The 23,213-nt window shown below is 34.1% G+C and overlaps 3 protein-coding genes across 4 annotated transcripts in view; 1 reads left to right on the top strand and 2 right to left on the bottom strand.

Annotated features, from left to right (window-relative positions):
* The window catches only part of LOC134708428 (uncharacterized), a 145,756-nt gene extending 131,440 nt beyond the window's left edge, over nt 1-14,316 (bottom strand). The window contains exon 1 of the mRNA XM_063568945.1: nt 14,025-14,316. The gene's annotated coding sequence lies outside the window, so the exon portion shown is untranslated. The remainder of the gene's footprint in view (nt 1-14,024) is intronic.
* LOC134708427 (papilin-like) overlaps nt 1-23,213 on the top strand; it is a 170,289-nt gene that overhangs the window by 22,941 nt on the left and 124,135 nt on the right. The window lies entirely within an intron of this gene.
* On the bottom strand, nt 154-4,366 carry LOC134706127 (myb-like protein V). Its single transcript, XM_063564835.1, has 4 exons — nt 3,886-4,366; nt 2,203-2,295; nt 1,598-1,941; nt 154-270 (listed from the first exon to the last, which is right to left on the bottom strand). Exons 1-4 carry the CDS (start codon nt 4,364-4,366, stop codon nt 154-156), a joined length of 1,035 nt encoding a protein of 344 aa, XP_063420905.1.

The raw sequence follows: 23,213 nt of genomic DNA on the forward strand, positions 1-23,213 counted from the left end.
ATTTGAATGAGACATTTCAGAAGACTTTGAGATACCAGATACTCCCTTAATATCTTGTTCAGTTTTGTAAAAAAAAAATAATGATTTTTATTTTTTTTAACAGATTATTTTCCCCATGCGAAAGAAATAAGGAATTCTATAATGCTGCCTGCATTACTCTGGCATTGTATCAATAATATGCATGACCTCACCATATTTATCTGGTTTCTTTTTCTTTTTTTTCTTTTTTTTACCATCAATTTCTTTCATTTCCTTTGACATTTTTTTATCCTGTGAAAACAAAATCAAAATTTTCCATTACATATGAGAATATGCATTTCATAAAGTCATATGAAACCTCAAATTAAAAAAAAATATTCATATGTTTTTAATAACTAAATGGATAGTTTACATTATAAAACTTATCTAGATATACTTTTTTTTTTTAGAAAATTCTTTAATTTGTCCACATATAGCAGAAGTTTACTTTTTTTAAATGCTTGCTTATAGGAAGCAATATACCGACATATTTTTTGTATGCAAGCAACCTTAGTGTGACCCCTCTCTTAAAAATAAAGACATCACAATACGCATGTATCTGTCATTGAAATAAATTATTATCTGATTGTACTGTATGTTTAAAACATGCTCAATATCCATGCTGACTCCTTGTTGATTGTTGTATATAAGGTGATAATCGGTAAACTACAGCTTCATATACGACAATTGAGTTGCTGCTGTATTTTCACATCATAACAGACAGAGAGATAAAACAAAATGACAATCATACGAAATGTTTGCGTAAATTATGATAAAATCATGCACAAAAGACTATAAAGATAATTATACATGTATATACATGCTTTGGTTCAAGATGTATAAACATTATTTTTCACCAGTCACTCATTTTATATGACTTAAAGCTTCACAAATGATAAGATAATCTCTACAATGAATATTTCTTTTCATGATTGATTAAACCCCAAACTCTTAATTTTACATTTCAATCAAAAGTTCCCCTAGGATATTCTGAAGTTTTCAATGCATAGGGGCATAACTTAAATAATCAATCCTAAGATATTGCTGATATGTACCTTTAACATAAATTATATTAAACTCTAAACTGATGAAAATTAAAGGTGAGAAAATATTTACAATGTTGATTTTCCAAATAATCAAAATTTCTGAGGACATATATACTAGATACCAACACACATGACACACTGACCTAACAACTCATAAGAGTTGTTGTTGATCATAACCTTTGACATCAATTGAAAAATTGAAGCAACAACAATAACAATGGTGTTTTCCATAATGTAAACATACTTTTTTTTATTTTTCTCTGCAGCTTGTTATGTGAAAGGAACATATTAATTATATTTCAATCAGTAGTCAGATGTACCATGTGATAACTTCTGGCACCTTTTTTTGTTGTCGCTCTAGAATATGTCTATCAACCTATATCATTTTGCTATAAGAATCAGTGAATACCTATCCAAGAGCAAGAACTCTTAAACAAAATAGACATGACTCAAGTATAATGAAAAAAGAGAAGAAGCAATATGTCTACTAATAAATCAAAACCAATGAGAGAAAAATATTGTCTGTTATGTACCTGTTCATCACAAGGATTAGAAAACTTAGAATGATTATAGCCTGTAGAATCATTTTTGTTTTGTTGGTTATCAGACGTATTTCCTAGCTGTAACTTATCAGACGGAGTATTTCCTGACTGTAACTTATCAGATGGAGTACTTCCTGGCTGTAACTTGTCAGATGTTTTTTCTGTTGAATCATCTTTATGTTCATTTGATTGGTTACTTTTGTTTTCCACAGTAGGCTCTGAAACATTTCCACTAGCCTTTTTTGTTGGTACATTGTCATCCACCTTTGTTAAGTTTTTGTCTTCATCTTTTGCTTTTTCAGTTGGAACAGTATCATGAGAGCTACTACTTTGATCTTCAAATTAAAAACAAAATAAATAATTTTCTTTTTTTTTTTATTTATTTATACCTGATATCACTTCAGTTTTAGTTTGTAACCCGAATTTGCTTTTTCTCTCAATCGATTTACAGCTTTTGAACATTGGTATACTACTGTTGCCTTTATTCATAAAGTAAAATGCCATTTTCACTAATAAAATATATTGAGTAAAATTCTGATATAAACTATTTTTCAAAGTAAGAATATATAAAATTTAATATTTGTTTTTGTCCTAACCTGTAGGTAATGGAACTTTCAAACCAGTTATTTTGTCGGTAAAACCTGAGTCTTCAGTTTGTGCTTCTTCTCCTTTGCAGCCTTGGGAAAATACTTAAATAATAAAAATGCATATACATAAAATGAGTTATCACATGATTGTGAGGGGTCATCAATAAGATAGTTACCCAGCAACCCAAATAACCAAAAGACATCTAGAGAGCAACATGAAAGTTTCAACAATATAGATAGGTGTCTTTAAAATATGTTATGCTTAAATGTCCAAGAGTGTATAAAAGTTGTGAATAATTCAAACACTGTTGAACAGAAAAAAAAAATGTTATAAGAGGGTGACCTTTGAACTGAGGCTCAAAAGGAATAACTATAACTTCATTAAGGAAAAGAAATTGGTGACCTGACAAAAGAAGTTTTTTTCCTTAATACACATAACTTTTATCGTTGTTTTATAGCAGGCTTGACTGTATAACTGCACAATTTTGAAACTGAATGTTATCCAGGATGTAATTTCACTTTGCATTATTAAAAATTAAATGACAAGGTTCAATTATAACTAGAATTGCCATTGCAAGCAATAGCGGATGTCACCCTTCCCTTATTGCCCCTAAGCGGCAGCCATCTCAAAACAATTTAACAGTAAATTAAGCAGATCTATAAATTGCAATATATCTTTCTGTAAATTTTCAGTACATTTAGAGCATTGTTAAAAGTTTCATATTTCTACTGTTTCCATGGCAACGGCAGCCATTTTGAAAATTCCAAAGTCGAAAGTCTCATCTGTACATGTTAGTTAAAAATAATATTAAGTTTCATTAAATTTGGAGCATTTTGAAAATTTTTGACATTTCTGCAGTTTCCATGGCAACGGTAGCCATTTTGGAAATTCCAACTTCAAAAATCTCATGCAGACCTGACAGTCACCAATCTTATCAGGTTTCATTAATTGCGGAGCATTTGATAATTTTGGAAATTTTTGTCATTTTGGTTGGTTACTATGGTAACAGAGACCTTTCCAAAATTTTAATGGCAGATACCACATTGGTACATGGGAGGGAACATACCATCAGAGTTTCAATGGATTTGACCTACCATTTTAAGATAGTAAATGCCACTTATTAAGGTTTTTAAAGCGTTTTGACCATTTTTGCCTTGTTTCCATGGAAACGGCAGACATTTTGGAATTTCCAACGCCAAATTCCACATCTACTCAAGTTGCTCATCGTTATGCTAAAGTTTCAAAAGAATTGGAGCATTTTGATATTTTGGAAATTTTTGGTGTGGTTTCCATGGCAACATAGTAGTTCCAATGAGTGCCAAAAATCATCCAAAAGAAGTATATAGTGGGCACCTACAATGTATCAAAATATAACGATTCTAAGTATAAGCATCTCCAAATAATTAACCAAAACCAAAAAGTGGAATTTTTCACATTTGTTCCGTTTCCATGGTAACGGCAGCCATTTTTAATGGTCTTCAGACCCACTGCAACCCGAAATTTTTTGTTCCTCATTATAGTTTACTATAATCAAGAGTCAGGTTTCATTGTCTCCAAAAAAGCTGCCGGACAAAAATCATTGGAAGAATAAGAATAATAATAACAAAGAAACGGAGGAATAACAATATGTCACCCGACATTGTCGATCGGGTGACATAACAATGATTATTCTGTAAAATTAGTTTACTCACAATAGCCTGGTTTTTCAATTTCTGCATCATCTGACTTGTAATCAGGTACTTTATTCAATGTAATGCCTGTTGGTGGCGCCTCTTTCAAATTTGTCTCTTCTCCACTATTATTTTCAATATTCGCTGAAGATAGTACATTTTTATTCTGTTTTTCATTAGGTTTTTCTGGAAAAGCATCAGATTCATGAAGTTTTTGATCTTGTTTCCCCGTAGATTCACTTTCTTTCAATCCATTTGTATCAGATACACTGGTATTTGGGCCCTGCATTACGGACTCAGATTTAGTTGGGGTTTCTGGATTTACAAATGGTATTTTAGCATTTATAACTACTGCATCCTCTCCATTGTCATTCTTAATTACTGGTTTTCCCTCTACATGTATTGTCTCTTTTCCTTGAGTGTCTGGTTTACTGGGTCTATAAGCTTCCCCTCTCATCTGGTTTTTACTTTCTTTTGATAGTTTACCTTTGCAGTTTCCCATGCTCTCTATTAAAAAAATACAGTTTACTTGAATTCTGAAAATAATCAGAAGTCAGTAATTGATAGGTTGTTGTTTCTCAGACATGTCAGACAGCTATAATTATTTCTAATGTATTGTTTAAACAAACTTAAGCCATGGATTCTATGTATGCTGGTCCCAAGTCAGGAGTTCAGTGGTTGCTGTTGGTTCCTGTCTGTTATAGGTTTGTTCTTCTTAAAGTGTTGTGTTTTTAAATTAGGCCATGTAGGCTGTTGAATAGTTTCTCAAATGATTTTTTTAAATATTTTATGAAAGGCTCTTTTTATCATGTTTATCATGTTTATAGGCAAAAAACAGTATGGTTTTTTCTCATTGTTGAAAGCTATATGCATGGTTGCCTGTAATTGCTGACATCCATTTCATTTGAACTTGATAGTAATATGTTTCATTGGCAATCATACCACATCTCCTTAATTTAATATGTATATGGTTAAGAAAAATTAGACATTTGCATTAACATGAGTTTAAAAGATTTACGCATTTTCTCATGGACAGAATTTTGTTTGTTTTCACAGAGTCTTGTTCTCATGATGTTATTTTGCATCTTCTATTTCTTTTCATAGCCTTAACAATTAAACGGATTTACTTTAAGTGGGCATGAACTGTTGCTGTTGGTCCATTAGACACAAGAGTCACAGATGTGAACTTCATCATGTATCTACATGATCTATGCAATATTGTTATAAAATATGGAGATGTGGTATCCACCTACATGTATGCAAAATCACATAGATGTAAATAACCATAGGTAAACCGTCTGTCCTTTCTCCAAAACAATCATGTCTGTTACAATGAGAATTGACCTTCAATATACTGCCCACATCAACATGCCAAATATCAAACCTGTAGAATATACCTGTATAATCTTTTAAGGGCTAATGTGTAAGGATATTCAATCCTTTTTAGCAGTTTAGCCAACTCAAATTGGTACATGTTCTAAAAATTAAACTCATACCAATCCTGCATTTTATGGGTCACTTTTGGTTGACGAATAATTCATATTTTAAATGGTTAATATTTAAAGAAGTCAAAATTCTTCACTAGAATTGGTATTTAATTTTTCTTTATGCCAATCCACTCATATTCAGAAACAATAAAAAAATAATGGTCTAATTTATCACTAGAATTGGTACATAAAATCTTCCCAATGAAGATCAAGATGAAATTAAAGTTATCAACGGCCTAAGTCGGCCTCATAGACACAGCATTTTCGGGAAAACTGTTCCAATTGTTTATATAAAATGTCTTAAATGAAATGATGAGTTACATCGAGGCTATAAGTTTAAAAGTGTGTCCATGAGTAAAAGTTAAAACAGTGAAAAACCTTTCAATATGTTCATGTGTATGAGGCGCCGTTTTACTATTTAATACTTACTTTCTGATATCAAAAAATGATTTTCTGATATCAAAAATTCTATTTTTTGATATCAGGAATTCGATTTCTTGATATCAAGAAATAAAGCATATTTTCTGATATCAAAAATTCGAATTCCTGATATCAAAAATTCATTTCTTGATATCAGGAAATCGATTTTTTGATATCAGGAATTCGAATTTTTGATATCAGAAAATATATATTATTTTTTGATATCAAGAATAGATTTTCTGATATCAAAAATTGATTTTGTGATATCAAAAAATCGAATTCCTGATATCAATAAATCATTTTCTGATATCAGAAAATAAGAAATAAATGAATAAATAAAGACTCCCTGTGCGTCAATAAAAGCATTCAAACTCACCCATGAGCCCAAACATCAGGAAATATGTGAAATGATGTTTCCGGGTATACCTATTATTATGTGCAATGTACCGCTACGCGATATTTGTCATTTTATTTATGGTAAAGGGTCCATTGTTACAAAAAACAAAATGCTTATACATTTCAAGTTTTTTACACATGGTTTAGACTTTAAAGTCTCTAGAAAACTTAACAATATTTTAAACTGAGTACAGAATTCGACCTCGATGTCACAACAAGACAATATATTGAAGTTTTTTTTAAATTATTATAAAATATAACACAGTATTTACTTTTGCGTCGAACAATCCCAATAGAAGGAATAAGTCGACCTAAGAATTAACTAAATACTGGAAAATGTTTAACAAAACTTGACTTATCGAAAATAAATATTGATGTGTTCAAGATTAAGATACAATGGCTTGATGATAATATTCAGGTTCAACTGACGTAATACACAATCTTTTCGCCTTATATATCTAATGCCATGCATGTACCTACCTAAATTGAACATACTAATATTCTCAAAACGAATTGTGACTTTCTTGACTGTCGTGTAATACAAATTTGAAAGACAAACGCTTTCAAAATAAAGGTATTTTAGAAATGAAAACGTACATCAAGCCTTCATATTTTTTTCAAAACTTCACAGAAAAGGCTAATATAAAATATATGTAATTTAAATGATATATAATTGCATTGCATGTATGTTTCATTATGATTTGCTATTTTGATTGGCTGACAGCAATCTCATGTCCTTCTGAAATTAACTTTCATTACACAATGAAATGTAACATTCGTGATGACCCGAGCTCCCACAATAAAGTGCACAAAAAAGTCATTAAATTAAAGAAAAACTTGACCGAAATCGTGTTTTCATTATCCTAGCTAAAAATATAATTATAAGTATCGAATGCTTCTTTTTGTAATTCGTAAGGTTGTAAAAGCTTTGAACGTGCGCACATTTTTAGAAGGAAGGGCTTCCGCACTGCATACACAATGTACTTCGGTAAACGCTTTTATACCCTAATGAATTTATAAAAAGGGGCATCCAATTCTTAAATGGCCATAGGCGGATCTAGAGGGCCTGGTCACACATATCATGGCAAACATTTGGTTGATTATATAGTAAATCATTGAAGCATTACTGTAGTGGGTCCTTTTTATGGCAGTCAGTGGTTCCTCTATTTTAAAACGTTCTCAATCCGCCACTGAAGGTGCAGTATAATAGATGCTACTAGTCTTTAAAAAAAATGTCACGTATATAGACGAATTATTTAAAAAAAAAAACAAGAATTTTTTGTTGCTATTGGCTATGAACTATTTGTAAGTAACTGAGAATGCTTTCACATCTGTATTTTCCTTCTTCTTGGTACTGTTATACTGCCACGTCCGGTCTGTTTTTTTGTTCTTTGTATCGATCTGATGAATAAAGACCATTTCAACTGATTTTTATATATACAAAAGAAGATGTGGTAGGATTGCCAAAGACAACTCTCCACAAGAGATCAAATAACACAGCAAATTTAAACAACTGTATACTGCTATACCACTGTCCCAGGTTAGGAGGAGGGTTGGGATCCCGCTAACATGTTTAACCCCGCCACATTATTTAAGTATGAGCCTGACCCAAGTCAGGAGCCTGTGATTCAGTGGTTGTTGTTTGTTTATGTGTTACATTTTTTTTTTCGTTCATTTTTTTTATGTAAATAAGGCCGTTAGTTTTCTCATTTGAATTGTTTTACATTGTCTTATCTAGGCCTTTTATAGCTGACTATGCGGTATGGGCTTTGCTCATTGTTGAAGGCCGTACGGTGACCTATAGTTGTTAATGTCTGTGTCATTTTGGTCTCTGGTGGACAGTTAAATCTCATTGACAAGCATGCCACATCTTCTTTTTATATATATATATAGGTCACTGTACAGCCTTCAACAATGAGCAAGGCCCATTCTGCATATGCAGTTATAAAAGGCCCCGAAAAGACAATGTAAAACAATTTAAACGAGAAAACTAACGGCCTAATTTATGTATAAAAAATGAACGAAAAACAAATACATATACATAAACGACAGCCACTGACTGAATTACAAACTCCTGCCTTAGGACAGGCACATACATACAGAATGGTGGTGGTGTTGAATATGTTAGTGGGATCCCAACCCTCCCCTAACCTAGGACAGGGGTGTAACAGTACAACATAACATCAACCTATAAAAAAGTTGAAAAAGGCTTAACTCATCAGATGAATACAACTACAAATACTACACAGAGTGAACGTGACCGGATACTTCTATATCCAATCAACAAAAAGACAATATTATTCATACTTTTCAGTTTGCTTTGAATTTACTGATAACAAAATTAATATCAATACCAATATACAAAAACATATATTTTTTGCTCTTACAGTATGTTGTGACAAAACACTACTGTCCCAGGCCGCAACATTCTTTAGGTGTCTGTCCCACGTAACAATAAAATTGAGAATGGAAAGCCTGTAAGGATGTATAATTGTTGTTGGTTCGTGTCTGCATACCTGCCAACTTTTCAAAATGCCCATGGGGGTTGTGTGTGCAAGATGGTTGACATAGTCCTAACAAAAGCCTTCAAGGGGGCATGCAAATTCATTTTAATGTGTTTTTTTTTAGCTTCTTTATACTTTTATAAGCCTACAATCATTGAAAAATTAATTGATTTATTTAAATTGTGGACAAAATTGCTCTTTCAAAACTTCAATTTGGGAGCCTCCATGGGGGAAATCCCGCGCAAATATTGACAGTTGGCAGGTATGTGTCTGTCATATTTGTTTTTCGTAATATTTTTTTTGGTTATAAATTAATAAGCCGTTTGCTTTCTAAATAAATCTTTTTTTCGGGCCTTTTATAGCCGACTTTACGGTATTGGGTTTCTCATTATTGAAGTCCGAACGATTGCCTATAATTTTTATATCCACTTCATTTGAACCGGCTTTTGTGGATAGTTGTCTCAATGGCAATAATACCACATCTCCTGATTTTTATATACTTAACAGAACTTATTGACTTACTAAATTCGCAACATCATCAACTTGAAAAAACTTAAAAAACAATATTACCAAATACTTGGGCTTAAATTCACAAAAACCTAGTTGAACAAATCTGTTTGAGAGGAAACCAAATAATTGCTTATAATTACATTAGATGTAACTTTCATTATAATACGTTATTCTGATTGGCTAACATGTTATTCCGTGGACAATTGCATCAGACAATAACATTTATCATGCATGATGACACGAGGTCCCACAAAAAAGTGCACAGGTGAATTAAATAAAACTGGATAAAAATCGTGTTTTCATGATTTAAGCTAAAAAAATGTAATTATAAGTATTGAATACTTCTTTTTGAAACTTTATAGGGTTGTAAAAGCGTTGACCGTGCGTACATTTTGAGAATGAAGCGCTTCCGCGCTTCATACAAAATGTACTTCGGTCAACGCTTTTACCACCCAATAAATTTACAAAAAGAAGCATTCAATTCTTAAATATAAGAAACCGGAACGTATAATTGCTTTTCAATAAAGAAATATGATTGTTGACTATAAACCTAAAAATGATTAATATGTGAGATACACAAACATACAAAACTTCTTATGTTAGTGCTCATGGGTGAGCTTCGAAGCTTTTATTGACACACAGGGGGGCAATCATTGATATTTTTCTTATTTTCTGATATCAAAAAATCATTTCTTGATATCAGGAATTCAAATTTTTGATATCAAAAAATCATTTTCTGATATCAGAAAATGTATTTCTTGATATCAAATAATCGTCAGTATTATTTGATATCAGAAAATCTATTTCTTGATATCAGAAAATGGATTTCTTGATATCAAAAATTCTATTTTTTGATATCAGGAATTCGATTTCTTGATATCAAGAAATAAAGCATATTTTCTGATATCAAAAATTCGAATTCCTGATATCAAAAATTCATTTCTTGATATCAGGAAATCGATTTTTTGATATCAGGAATTCGAATTTTTGATATCAGAAAATATATATTATTTTTTGATATCAAGAATAGATTTTCTGATATCAAAAATTGATTTTGTGATATCAAAAAATCGAATTCCTGATATCAATAAATCATTTTCTGATATCAGAAAATAAGAAATAAATGAATAAATAAAGACTCCCTGTGCGTCAATAAAAGCATTCAAACTCACCCATGAGCCCAAACATCAGGAAATATGTGAAATGATGTTTCCGGGTATACCTATTATTATGTGCAATGTACCGCTACGCGATATTTGTCATTTTATTTATGGTAAAGGGTCCATTGTTACAAAAAACAAAATGCTTATACATTTCAAGTTTTTTACACATGGTTTAGACTTTAAAGTCTCTAGAAAACTTAACAATATTTTAAACTGAGTACAGAATTCGACCTCGATGTCACAACAAGACAATATATTGAAGTTTTTTTTAAATTATTATAAAATATAACACAGTATTTACTTTTGCGTCGAACAATCCCAATAGAAGGAATAAGTCGACCTAAGAATTAACTAAATACTGGAAAATGTTTAACAAAACTTGACTTATCGAAAATAAATATTGATGTGTTCAAGATTAAGATACAATGGCTTGATGATAATATTCAGGTTCAACTGACGTAATACACAATCTTTTCGCCTTATATATCTAATGCCATGCATGTACCTACCTAAATTGAACATACTAATATTCTCAAAACGAATTGTGACTTTCTTGACTGTCGTGTAATACAAATTTGAAAGACAAACGCTTTCAAAATAAAGGTATTTTAGAAATGAAAACGTACATCAAGCCTTCATATTTTTTTCAAAACTTCACAGAAAAGGCTAATATAAAATAAATGTAATTTAAATGATATATAATTGCATTGCATGTATGTTTCATTATGATTTGCTATTTTGATTGGCTGACAGCAATCTCATGTCCTTCTGAAATTAACTTTCATTACACAATGAAATGTAACATTCGTGATGACCCGAGCTCCCACAATAAAGTGCACAAAAAAGTCATTAAATTAAAGAAAAACTTGACCGAAATCGTGTTTTCATTATCCTAGCTAAAAATATAATTATAAGTATCGAATGCTTCTTTTTGTAATTCGTAAGGTTGTAAAAGCTTTGAACGTGCGCACATTTTTAGAAGGAAGGGCTTCCGCACTGCATACACAATGTACTTCGGTAAACGCTTTTATACCCTAATGAATTTATAAAAAGGGGCATCCAATTCTTAAATGGCCATAGGCGGATCTAGAGGGCCTGGTCACACATATCATGGCAAACATTTGGTTGATTATATAGTAAATCATTGAAGCATTACTGTAGTGGGTCCTTTTTATGGCAGTCAGTGGTTCCTCTATTTTAAAACGTTCTCAATCCGCCACTGAAGGTGCAGTATAATAGATGCTACTAGTCTTTAAAAAAAATGTCACGTATATAGACGAATTATTTAAAAAAAAAAACAAGAATTTTTTGTTGCTATTGGCTATGAACTATTTGTAAGTAACTGAGAATGCTTTCACATCTGTATTTTCCTTCTTCTTGGTACTGTTATACTGCCACGTCCGGTCTGTTTTTTTGTTCTTTGTATCGATCTGATGAATAAAGACCATTTCAACTGATTTTTATATATACAAAAGAAGATGTGGTAGGATTGCCAAAGACAACTCTCCACAAGAGATCAAATAACACAGCAAATTTAAACAACTGTATACTGCTATACCACTGTCCCAGGTTAGGAGGAGGGTTGGGATCCCGCTAACATGTTTAACCCCGCCACATTATTTAAGTATGAGCCTGACCCAAGTCAGGAGCCTGTGATTCAGTGGTTGTTGTTTGTTTATGTGTTACATTTTTTTTTTCGTTCATTTTTTTTTCGTTCATTTTTTTTATGTAAATAAGGCCGTTAGTTTTCTCATTTGAATTGTTTTACATTGTCTTATCTAGGCCTTTTATAGCTGACTATGCGGTATGGGCTTTGCTCATTGTTGAAGGCCGTACGGTGACCTATAGTTGTTAATGTCTGTGTCATTTTGGTCTCTGGTGGACAGTTAAATCTCATTGACAAGCATGCCACATCTTCTTTTTATATATATATATAGGTCACTGTACAGCCTTCAACAATGAGCAAGGCCCATTCTGCATATGCAGTTATAAAAGGCCCCGAAAAGACAATGTAAAACAATTTAAACGAGAAAACTAACGGCCTAATTTATGTATAAAAAATGAACGAAAAACAAATACATATATATAAACGACAGCCACTGACTGAATTACAAACTCCTGCCTTAGGACAGGCACATACATACAGAATGGTGGTGGTGTTGAATATGTTAGTGGGATCCCAACCCTCCCCTAACCTAGGACAGGGGTGTAACAGTACAACATAACATCAACCTATAAAAAAGTTGAAAAAGGCTTAACTCATCAGATGAATACAACTACAAATACTACACAGAGTGAACGTGACCGGATACTTCTATATCCAATCAACAAAAAGACAATATTATTCATACTTTTCAGTTTGCTTTGAATTTACTGATAACAAAATTAATATCAATACCAATATACAAAAACATATATTTTTTGCTCTTACAGTATCACAGTGTACAAGCGGACAGTGACACAAAACGGAAGTTGCTGATCTGTCCGTCGGCGATCGGCTCGTTGTTTTTCAAAAAAATATAGAATATCAACACAAAGTGTCCCATAATGGATTGTTCAGCAGCTCAAGGTAAGTGAATAACTACAATGATGTATTTTTGACCATTTAAAGATTATTTTATGCTTTTAGCATCAACCGTCTTTTTAAAATAACTCCTGATCATGAAGAGGGGTCAAAATTTTGCGATTTTTCGAGTCATAAATCTTAACAAAACTCCGAAAATTCAAACATTTTCAAGATTTTTAATCGATACATAGTTCAATAATCATATTCCGCATACACACACAAAAGTTTGGTTCATTTTTTTTTATTATATTGTCACAATTGAATCTTTTCTATTCAAAGTGTACTGTCCGCCTCGTTGCCACCGTATGTTTTCATACTGTCCGATTCGTTGGTCATATTCATAATCGATATCTTAAGCAAAAGTAAGATTGAAACATGCAATTTATCCACATTCATGACCGATTTCCTAGGAAATATCAACATTTATAAAATGTTACTGATTATTACATATAAAAAGCATTGTTAATGCATGCACATGAAAATTTAATATACGTTTCTCTAGTTTGTTTTAGGAAAATGGGGCACGTAGGTGATATTTATGGTATATTTATTCATACATTCATGTGGAACATTGTTATTTTTATCACTTAAAAACATAAATAGGGGTAATAACTTTTCATGAAAAATACAACCATGCAACAAAAGTTATTTCTAGGCCTTTTATAGCTGACTATGCGGTATGGGCTTTGCTCATTGTTGAAGGCCGTACGGTGACCTATAGTTGTTCATTTCTGTGTCATTTAATTTGTTCTCTTGTTTAGAGTTGTCTCATTGGCAATTACACCAAATCTTCTTTTTTATATTTATAAACGTTTGACACAGATATCTGATTTCTGATATCAGAAATTCAATTTTTTGATATCAAGAAATATTTTTTGATATCAGAAAATAAGGAATAAATAGTAAAACGGCGCCTCATACATGTGGTACATTTGGTCACAGTCGCCTGAAGATTTTATAATCATAGGGAAAAAATGGGGGAAATAATATTTTGAAATCTTTTTAAAGGCGACTGTGATCTGTGATTCAAAATCTTATATGTTAATACAGGTTAATGTCAGTTTCATTCATGATTCTGGCAAGTTTTTAAAAACATATTTAGGGGGGGACTTACCGTATTACCTTCAGTGAAGCTACTCCTTCCAGCCTTTATAAATTATATAGTTACAAAACGTAAGGTCTCTTAAATGACTCATTCATAAAGGTGACAAAGTTAAAGTACAAAAAAGAAACAATTTTCCTTTTGTCTCTTTCTCTTTTTCAATCGTTGAAGAAATGCTTTGTATCAGTCCGATTTAGACAATTACAGGTATTATATAAACACGTTTTTAAAACTACTTTCGTCGTTGTTATGTCATAAATAGAAATGACAAACTTGTCAAATTCCCTAATCTACTTTGGGAAAATCCTTGCACTTTCTCTTTTCATTATAAAGTGTATATTTTAAGGCTAAATTAAAGCAATCATAAAGTGTTGAACTATACATTTTGACCTGATTTTCCGAATACAAAATAAAATAATTCATATCCCACTAATAAATTTTATGTAACGCAAACATTAGAAAGAAGAAAAAAAATCACATTTAGAAATCAGTTGAGTTAAGAAGTGTTTAATAAATCAATCGGTTAACTGAATGTTTTGCGGTTGTTAGTATAACCTCCTTGATAAAATTTGGCGGGAGTTTTAAATATTACACATTGCCATATGAGATTGTAGTGTAATTGCCCCATAGATCTTGGGGGTTTCCCCAACCTGTCACAAGGGTACTGGTACATCACCGAGGGATCCGAAGGGACACATGACATGACGTAACAGTTGGGTACTTCCAGCCTCTTCCTCGATGACATCTCTCTCTTACCACGGAACGAGCAAGGCAATGCGCCTGATATCTGGGGCTAGACGAGATTAGCTGGGACTGACACCTTGTAGGAAGGTAAGGGCACTCTTACACTAAGCATAGCTTGTATCAACCCCTCGGGTAACCATAGAGCTCAGCGAGACAGGCCAAATAACACTTTACTGGTAGTTGCAGGTGGTTTAAAATTTTGGTCCTGCAGGGGATTGGACGCCATTTTGGCATCACTCCAAAATTTTGAGTGCCTTCAGTCAAATCTAAAAATAAGTTTTTTGTCTAAGGGAGACAAACCAGGTCCGATGGTATACTTTCTAGTTGAAAGTCAGTAGAAATACATCGTTTTTGCCTAGTTTTTGGGCTGAGGAAAAACTTTTTGAAAAGTTTGCTTTAGTGATAGCGAGGTCACGTCAGCGGCGAGATTTGGTCGCCATCTTGGATTCTGTTTACAGATGTAAACAAACGGATGTAAACAAACACAAGAGCAGTTTGCTTTTATAGTGTTCCGTGTATATTTATTTTTGACTTGAGTTTTTATTGAATAAAAAATTATTGTTGATCCGTGTATATATATAATTTTGTGAATTATATTGAATTAAGTCAAATAAATTTTTATAACTTTGTAAAGTACAAAGTCACTATGCAGGGGTACATGATCAATATTAACACCTGTCCTAAGGTAATACTTACCTGCATACCTGGCATAGGGGAGGCCATAGCAGGAAGGATCATGGATATTAGGGCAAAAGGTATCCACATTGATAGAGATGTTTTATTCCAAATTCCACACTTGAGAGTGACAGAAGGTATTCTGGGCATAATTGATTTTTCACGGAGACCACGAGCTGAGCTCAGGGAAGCTGTCCGTGAAAGAGCATGTTCTGTGAGTATGTTGCCTCCAAAGCCTGATCATGTGATTGTTGATATGGAGCCAGAGGAGTATCCTTGTTCAAGTTTTAAGGATACAGGTACTCAAGATGAGGTAGAATCATCTTGCTCAGAATTATCCAGTCTTGAATGGGACAAACATCGCCTGGAACAAATACAAAGTCGTTCTGAACATTTAACTATGTTAGAGCAGTTACATTGTGAACCATCACAGGAGAGCCTTTCTTCAGAGAGTTTGAACTCAGACCTGAGTGTTTGTAGCAATGAGTATCATACTCAACCACCAAGGATCAACATGGTTGCACACCCTCAACCAGACAGTCAACAGGACGGTGATGTCCCATATGACAGAATGTTCATACCGCTTAGCCAGAACTGGCATATTCAAAACCCTGTAGTCGATCAACAGGAAGATTGCAACCTTCAACAAGAGGTGCAACAGACTCCGCCTAGATATGATAGCTCTGATTATGACCAACAACCAAGATTCTTACATACACCTACATCTGACCATGTTCACTTTTCACCAAGTGTACAACATGAGTACCACTATGTCGACCAATATCAACATGGCTTCAATAGTCTTCACCGACTGGAAGTCAACAAGAGTCAACAAAGAGTGCAAATGCAACATAAAGTACAATGCCTACAACAACGGCTAGACCAGCTTCAACAAGGGGTTATTAACTATGCACAGCCTGTGCAACAACAACATCTAGCTGCAGCGCCAGTTTCTATACCTCAACAGCGGCTACAACAACAGGTTAGTGCAGTTGTTTATCAACAACCTGAGTATCCAGAACCTAGGTTTCAACCACCAAGTTCTATACCAGAAGTTCAACAACATAAGATGATTGGTCACCCAACTTCTATGTATCAACCTCCTAGAGATGAACCACCGCCACAAGCACCAACAAATTTAACGCCTTACAACCATCAATACATACCTGGTTTAACGTACCCAAGTTTGGGTCAGTCACAACCATTACACGTGCCTCAGTTACCTATACCTGGCACACAGCAGCAACCTCCACCATCAGGAGCACCTCAGCTGCATTACAACCAACCTTCAGCAAGACAGAAGGAATATAATAGTGATTACTATGGGAGACAAGAAAGAAGTGATCCTAGACATAAATATATAGGTGATTCTGACATGTCAAATGTTTCAGCATACCGCCAGTCCAGAACAAAGCGAAGGTCAGAACCTGAGTACAACAGACCTCATAAGAATCAACAGCGTGATTTCTCACCTTTAAGAAGTGTAAGGAGTTTTCCATTACACCGTAGTCGTTCAAGTCCTAGAAGGTCTAGAATGTCTAGTGACTCCCAATCAGAATTTGACACAGATGGTCAAAGTTCTGAAAGCAGTCAGGAAAGTAGACAAAAGGAGAAAATAGAGAAAAGACAATTTCTGTCCTCGATCCCGAAAACGCTCCGCTATAATGGGAAGGGCAACTGGAAAGCCTTTTATACCAAGTTTTCTAGTTATGCTAAAATGGCCGAGTGGACAGATAAACAAAAAAGGGAACAGCTCTGCTGGTGCCTAGATGATGCAGCCAGTAAGTATTACACCTTAATCCTAGAAAATAACAAAACAGCAAGTTTTTCTGATATTGTATCCAATATGAATAAGAGATTTGGTCATCAAGAATTGCCAGAAACCTCACAGGTTCAGTTCCAGACAAGTGCCCAAGGAGAAAAGGAGACCTTGGAGGAGTGGTCGGAAAGAGTGTTGACTCTCGCCACTAGAGCCTATAGCAGGTACAGTGAACAACTTATGACTGAACAGGCAATCATGAGGTTTTGTCAGGGTTGTAATGATACAGTTGCTGGAACAGAAGCTTGTATCTCTAAACCTAAGTCTATGGATGCAGCCTTGGATATGATAAGATGGTGTCAGCACACTAGGAGGGCAGTCAGTGCCATTTAGAAAACAAGCAAGAAGGAGGAGTCTCTTTCAGAGAAGTCAGTTAACTCACCAGTAGTTCTTGGTGTAGGTAGCACCAAGTCCAATATGGATAATCGTCTCTCTCGCATAGAAGAACATATAGAGAAAATGATGTCAACAGTAACCAATTTGGTTCAGGAACAATCAGCCAAACATGGAACCAGTCCTAGTTCTAGGTCACCTAATCAAGACGACAGGTATTCTGAGTATTCGCCTAGTCGTAATTATGGCCACGGTCATGGGCGAGGGAATAACTCTAGTGACAGGATATATACCAAACAAGGTTTTTATAATAATGAATGCTTTAATTGTAACCAGCAAGGTCATTATATCAAAGACTGTCCAGAGCTTTATGTACAAGAAAGAGGGAGACAGTCAGTACAGAAAGAGCCAACATCTCAACAAGTATCTTTTGATGAGAATAACAAAGATGATTTTCATGAATCTGAAGGAGTAGTATCAGGAATCAGTACAGTGAGATCACTAGGATCAGCCAAACTCTTTAGAGTTGAAGTATATATTGCAAGAAAGAAAGTACTGGCTCTAGTTGATTCAGGTTCTGAAGTAACTATTCTTAAGGACACAATTTTTGACACTTTGGAGCCTAAGCCCTATGTTATCAGGGAGACTACCATGCATGGTGCTGGTACCAACATGACAATGCCATGCAGGCTTTCTAGTCCTATAAAGTTTAAGATTGGAGATATACAGATCAATCAACAACTGTATGTAGCTCCAGTTTCATGTGATATGATACTGGGATGTGACTTTATCATGCATAATAGAGTTGTAATGAATATTAGAGAATTAACTATAACTGTACAGAATAGGAAGTTGCCACTAATACTAGGAGGTGAAAATTTAACTCTTGAACCTTATGTCAACGTTGTTCATGGAAAGAACACTTCAGATTCATCTTCAGATGAGAAACCCAAAACAGAAGGGTCAACACAGAGGTTCCAAGCCACACATGTACAACTCAGCAGGCAAAATGCTGAATTTCAGCTTGAAACAGTCGTTCCTCAAGTAGAGTCTAACCTAGGTATGAGGGCCTCAACATCTACACAGGGATCTGAGCCTGATCAATGTAGAGACAGTAGGGTTGACAAGGTAGAATCAAGAGAGAGCCTTGAGTTTTATACTTGTCCCAAAAGTGGAAAAAGGGAGAGGACTTGTGTTCAAAGTCGAACAGACCGTAAATGTCCTGTAAAGAACTGCCCAGTAGTGGTAGATAGAAGAGACGTAAAACGTCATTGTTTTGAAGAACATCTTTCTGAAATCTTTCAGACCTATCATTCCAAAAGACTGATGGGGGACAGACGATTTCACCAACATAGAGCTTATGTGGTTATGCTCCTAGCAAAATGGTTAACCAGGCAGGAAACAGTGACTGCCAAAGACTTGGTGAATTTCCTCAATGAGAAGTCTTTTGTGCCCCGTTCTACACATGTTACAGGGATACAAATGCAAGTCCATCGTACAGTTTGTAAAGAGATGGGATGGACAGACTATTTCAGATATAGCTTGCGACCGATAAACAGCCCTGCCTGTTTACTCAACTGGAGAGTCCTCACTTCAGTTCTAAACTTTTTAAGCCCAGAACAACAAGATATGGTAGCCGAAGGATTTAGCTACAATCCTAGAAATCCTCCTGAACCTGAGGAACTTACTCAGATGAATGCCAATTTCTGGCCAGTATTTGTAAATAAAACTCAGGTTGAGTCAGCAATCCTTCAAAAAGAAGGGGAGGAAGACAAGGTTCAGTCTGAACAGGAAGAACGTACCATAGTAATGGACGAAAAGGAAGAAATTTACTATGAGAGTGAAAATTTGAACGTGAGATCTGCTAGCTATAGTCTTGTGGAAAATAAGGGAAAAAAGAGAAAATTGCCGTCCAGTATTGAGGACAATGACACAGATGCACACCATACTTCGGAGAATGAAACTGCAATTTTCCTGGGACACCAAGTTTCACAACTAGCTGAATCCCAGGTAGAGCCTTCTTCTTCGCAGCTCAAGTCGAGACAGAGCCCTCCAGTTCCAACAATTGTGGTTATACAGTATGGAGGTTTGCAGTGTATGGCAAGAGTAAGTTCAATGACTGAACTGTACAAGGTAGTAACAGAACGTTTCCCTGAAAGTGGGAATGTTTCACTGATCTGTGAAGGAACAGTTTTAGATGATAGTGTATGTTTTGACCTGTTAGGTCACCGTCCTCACATTGAAGTGAAGCGCCTTCATTAGTAAAATTGTTAGAAAAGAACAGTTTTCCCAGTTTGGGATTTAACGCCTTTGAAATTATGTTGAGTGTGAACCATTTTTGTATTTTCTGTGATTTTTATTAGTTTTTTTTTGCTTCACACTCTCACATGTAAAGTGTACAAATGTGTTGAATAGTTGAAACAGATATATAAGAGTGGTGTCATGACCCTGTTATTATGTAAATTTTGGTGATACTAACTATTAAAGTAGTAAAATAGTTAAACGCATCCTTATATAGAGGCACTATATATGTGGGATTTTTGACAAGAGTCAAATTATTTATGGTCATGTACATCCTTCCCAGTTATGGGATTATAGACCTATAGTATTTAGTCAGTTGTAAATTATGTATACAGATATACATGTTAGTTAGTTTCATTTGGAAATTCAGGGCGGTATTAATGAACTTGTCATTTAGACATTGAGATAGTTTTATATTTTGAAGTATGATTCTTGTCAGTTAAGGTCTGAACAGTTGATACATGTATATGTATGTGAACATTACACAGAGTCAGGGTTTTTAGACGTGTTGAGCACGCAGTTTATTGTCTTGTAATGAGACCCATGTCCAGGACTGTATAAGTTGGAATAGCATATGGCTATGGTCGACCTGGAGTTCGGCTGTTATTTGTCCTGAAGAACCTGTTTAGGTTGGCACCCTGTGGTAACTCTGGTGTGTAAATTGTTGGGAGTTTGGTACTCCATAGATAAGATAGCTGTTCAGAGCTCGATTTTCATATGTTTATTTTTACATGGGTAAATATTTTTTTTTCCTTGGGAAATATTAAGTTTTGTCAATTTTCCCCTTATCCAGGATTAAGGGGGTGGATACTTAGGATACCCTGTGTCATGGTTTAATTAGTAAAGACGTTGCCAGTCGTCCCCTTGGGAGTTTTTTTTTTGTAAGATTATACAGTCGTTTTTGTCGGAACTGTAGTTCCTCCTTTTTAAGATGGAGGGGGGTGTAGTGTAATTGCCCCATAGATCTTGGGGGTTTCCCCAACCTGTCACAAGGGTACTGGTACATCACCGAGGGATCCGAAGGGACACATGACATGACGTAACAGTTGGGTACTTCCAGCCTCTTCCTCGATGACATCTCTCTCTTACCACGGAACGAGCAAGGCAATGCGCCTGATATCTGGGGCTAGACGAGATTAGCTGGGACTGACACCTTGTAGGAAGGTAAGGGCACTCTTACACTAAGCATAGCTTGTATCAACCCCTCGGGTAACCATAGAGCTCAGCGAGACAGGCCAAATAAGACTTTAAGATCATATGATATTAAGTTTAAAATCTGATACTGGTGTTCTGGAAATGAAAGAAGAAGAAATCGTATCAAAAAAGACCACTGAAAGCTTTTAACAAAATAATTGGCTCAATTTGAAGATTTGGCTCAATTAAAACAACTTCAACAACGAACAATATCAGAACAGCTCTAGTAGACTAGTGTAAAAAACGCTGTAAAATCTCAAAAAACTTCAACCTGAGACAATTATACTAGAAATCTAACTATAATAGTCACAGATTCAACCAACAAAGAAATTACCGACGGGGAAGACTTCCAGCCTGAGGTAGCATCAAATCAACTAAAAACTAAGAAAACAGCAGACGAATGTAGATATATATTACCTGCAGAACATTTTAAACACTCTGGGGGCATAATTACTATAGAAATTTAAACTACCAACAGAAATCTCTTTTCTAAACTAGAACAGTAACACCAATTTGAATAATGAAACAGGAAACTATATAGCGGTAATCATAGTAAAAGAATCGTAAAACTTGATAAACTGACAACACAACCGACAAGGCTAAAAAATCCTAAAATAGAAAAAGACTATGAATAAGACGAACAGCTTTATACAAAACACATCATAGAAAGCTGAAGACATACCAATTTTATCGAGCAACAATTTGAAACTTTTATTGTTGATATTCACCGAACATGAACCAAGTTTTAGAATTATAGTTGTATTGATATACAAGAAATTTCTTGGTTTGAATGGGTTTACACTGCGGTCATTTTTGGGGCCCTTTATAGCTTGCTGTTCGGTGTGGGACAAGACTCCGTGTGAAGACCGTACCTTGACCTATAATGGTTTACTTTTTATAAATTGTGACTTGGATTGAAAGTTGTCTCATTGGTACTCATACCACCTCTTCCTATATCTACATGTATGAGAACGTGAATATCTGAAAAAGTAGATTTTTTGACAATAAGAAAAAAACATTTTTTTTTCTTTAAACCCGGTATTTTAATAGCACAAATCGAAGAACACACATTTGGGATCTAGGAACTGTTGTCTGTAATTCAAACAATTGTTTAATAAGGAAACAATGGCAATTTTAAAAATGGTACAAAAAATATCCAGTTCTTTCCTGTTACCAAAGGGAATCAATTTTGAAAAGTTTCTAATGGGAATAAGGAATAAGTTTAAGACATTATTTGTGGTTTACTAGTATATCCTGCAATAGTTTTGCAAATGCCAATTATTTATTTTAACATTTGCAATACAAAAGGTTTAGAAATATACTTAAATATAGTTCGGTATGTCGGTAACATGAAAGAATCTTGAGTAACAGAAAGGATTTTTCTGCTTTATTTTAAAGTTTAAGAAAAATACATCATTTTAGATTGGTCACTTTTGGAAGATAACAGCAAAATCGGTCATTTATTCTTTGAAACTGTATTTGCAAGATGAAAAATCTGCCTAGGTAATGAAAAATTCTAAAATAAATTCCTTTCTGTTACTATCTACTATACTTAAATTGCACAATGTTCTCTGCTGTTATCAAAAGCAAAAAACCTATTTTTTTATTCAATATACAGTATATTATTTTGAAATTTATTTGATATGGTGGTGATAACTTATATTAAATGAAATGGTTGACATATAGTAGATTAACTCTTCGATTCTTCAGTGAAAATGTCTTGAACATCCTTCCTGTTACTAATGATGGTTATGCTGTTACTTTTTATCAGGTAACATGACAGCTCGTAACAGAAAGGAATTACGCGATAGTTTTTGTCCTTTTTATCACATTAAATGTAAGTGTATTTCCTGTGTCCTACAACTTTTAAAAAGATGATATAAAAACACACTTAATGTTGTGGTGCACATTTAAAAATATTCTCAGAAAGTGGAAGAAAAGGCTATAACAGGATAGAACACCAATAAGTATTTTTCTATAAATTCTTACCTTGGATTGGCTTGAATGTTCAAACCTGGCTGCCTTTTCAACTATTTCTTTGTACTAATGCATTCAGGAAATGATGCTCTTCACAATACATAATGGGAAAATAACTATTGGTCTTGTAAACGTTTCCACAGGTAAAAAAAAATCAG

Source organism: Mytilus trossulus, chromosome 2 (assembly GCF_036588685.1).
Source record: "Mytilus trossulus isolate FHL-02 chromosome 2, PNRI_Mtr1.1.1.hap1, whole genome shotgun sequence".
Lineage (NCBI taxonomy): Eukaryota > Metazoa > Mollusca > Bivalvia > Mytilida > Mytilidae > Mytilus > Mytilus trossulus.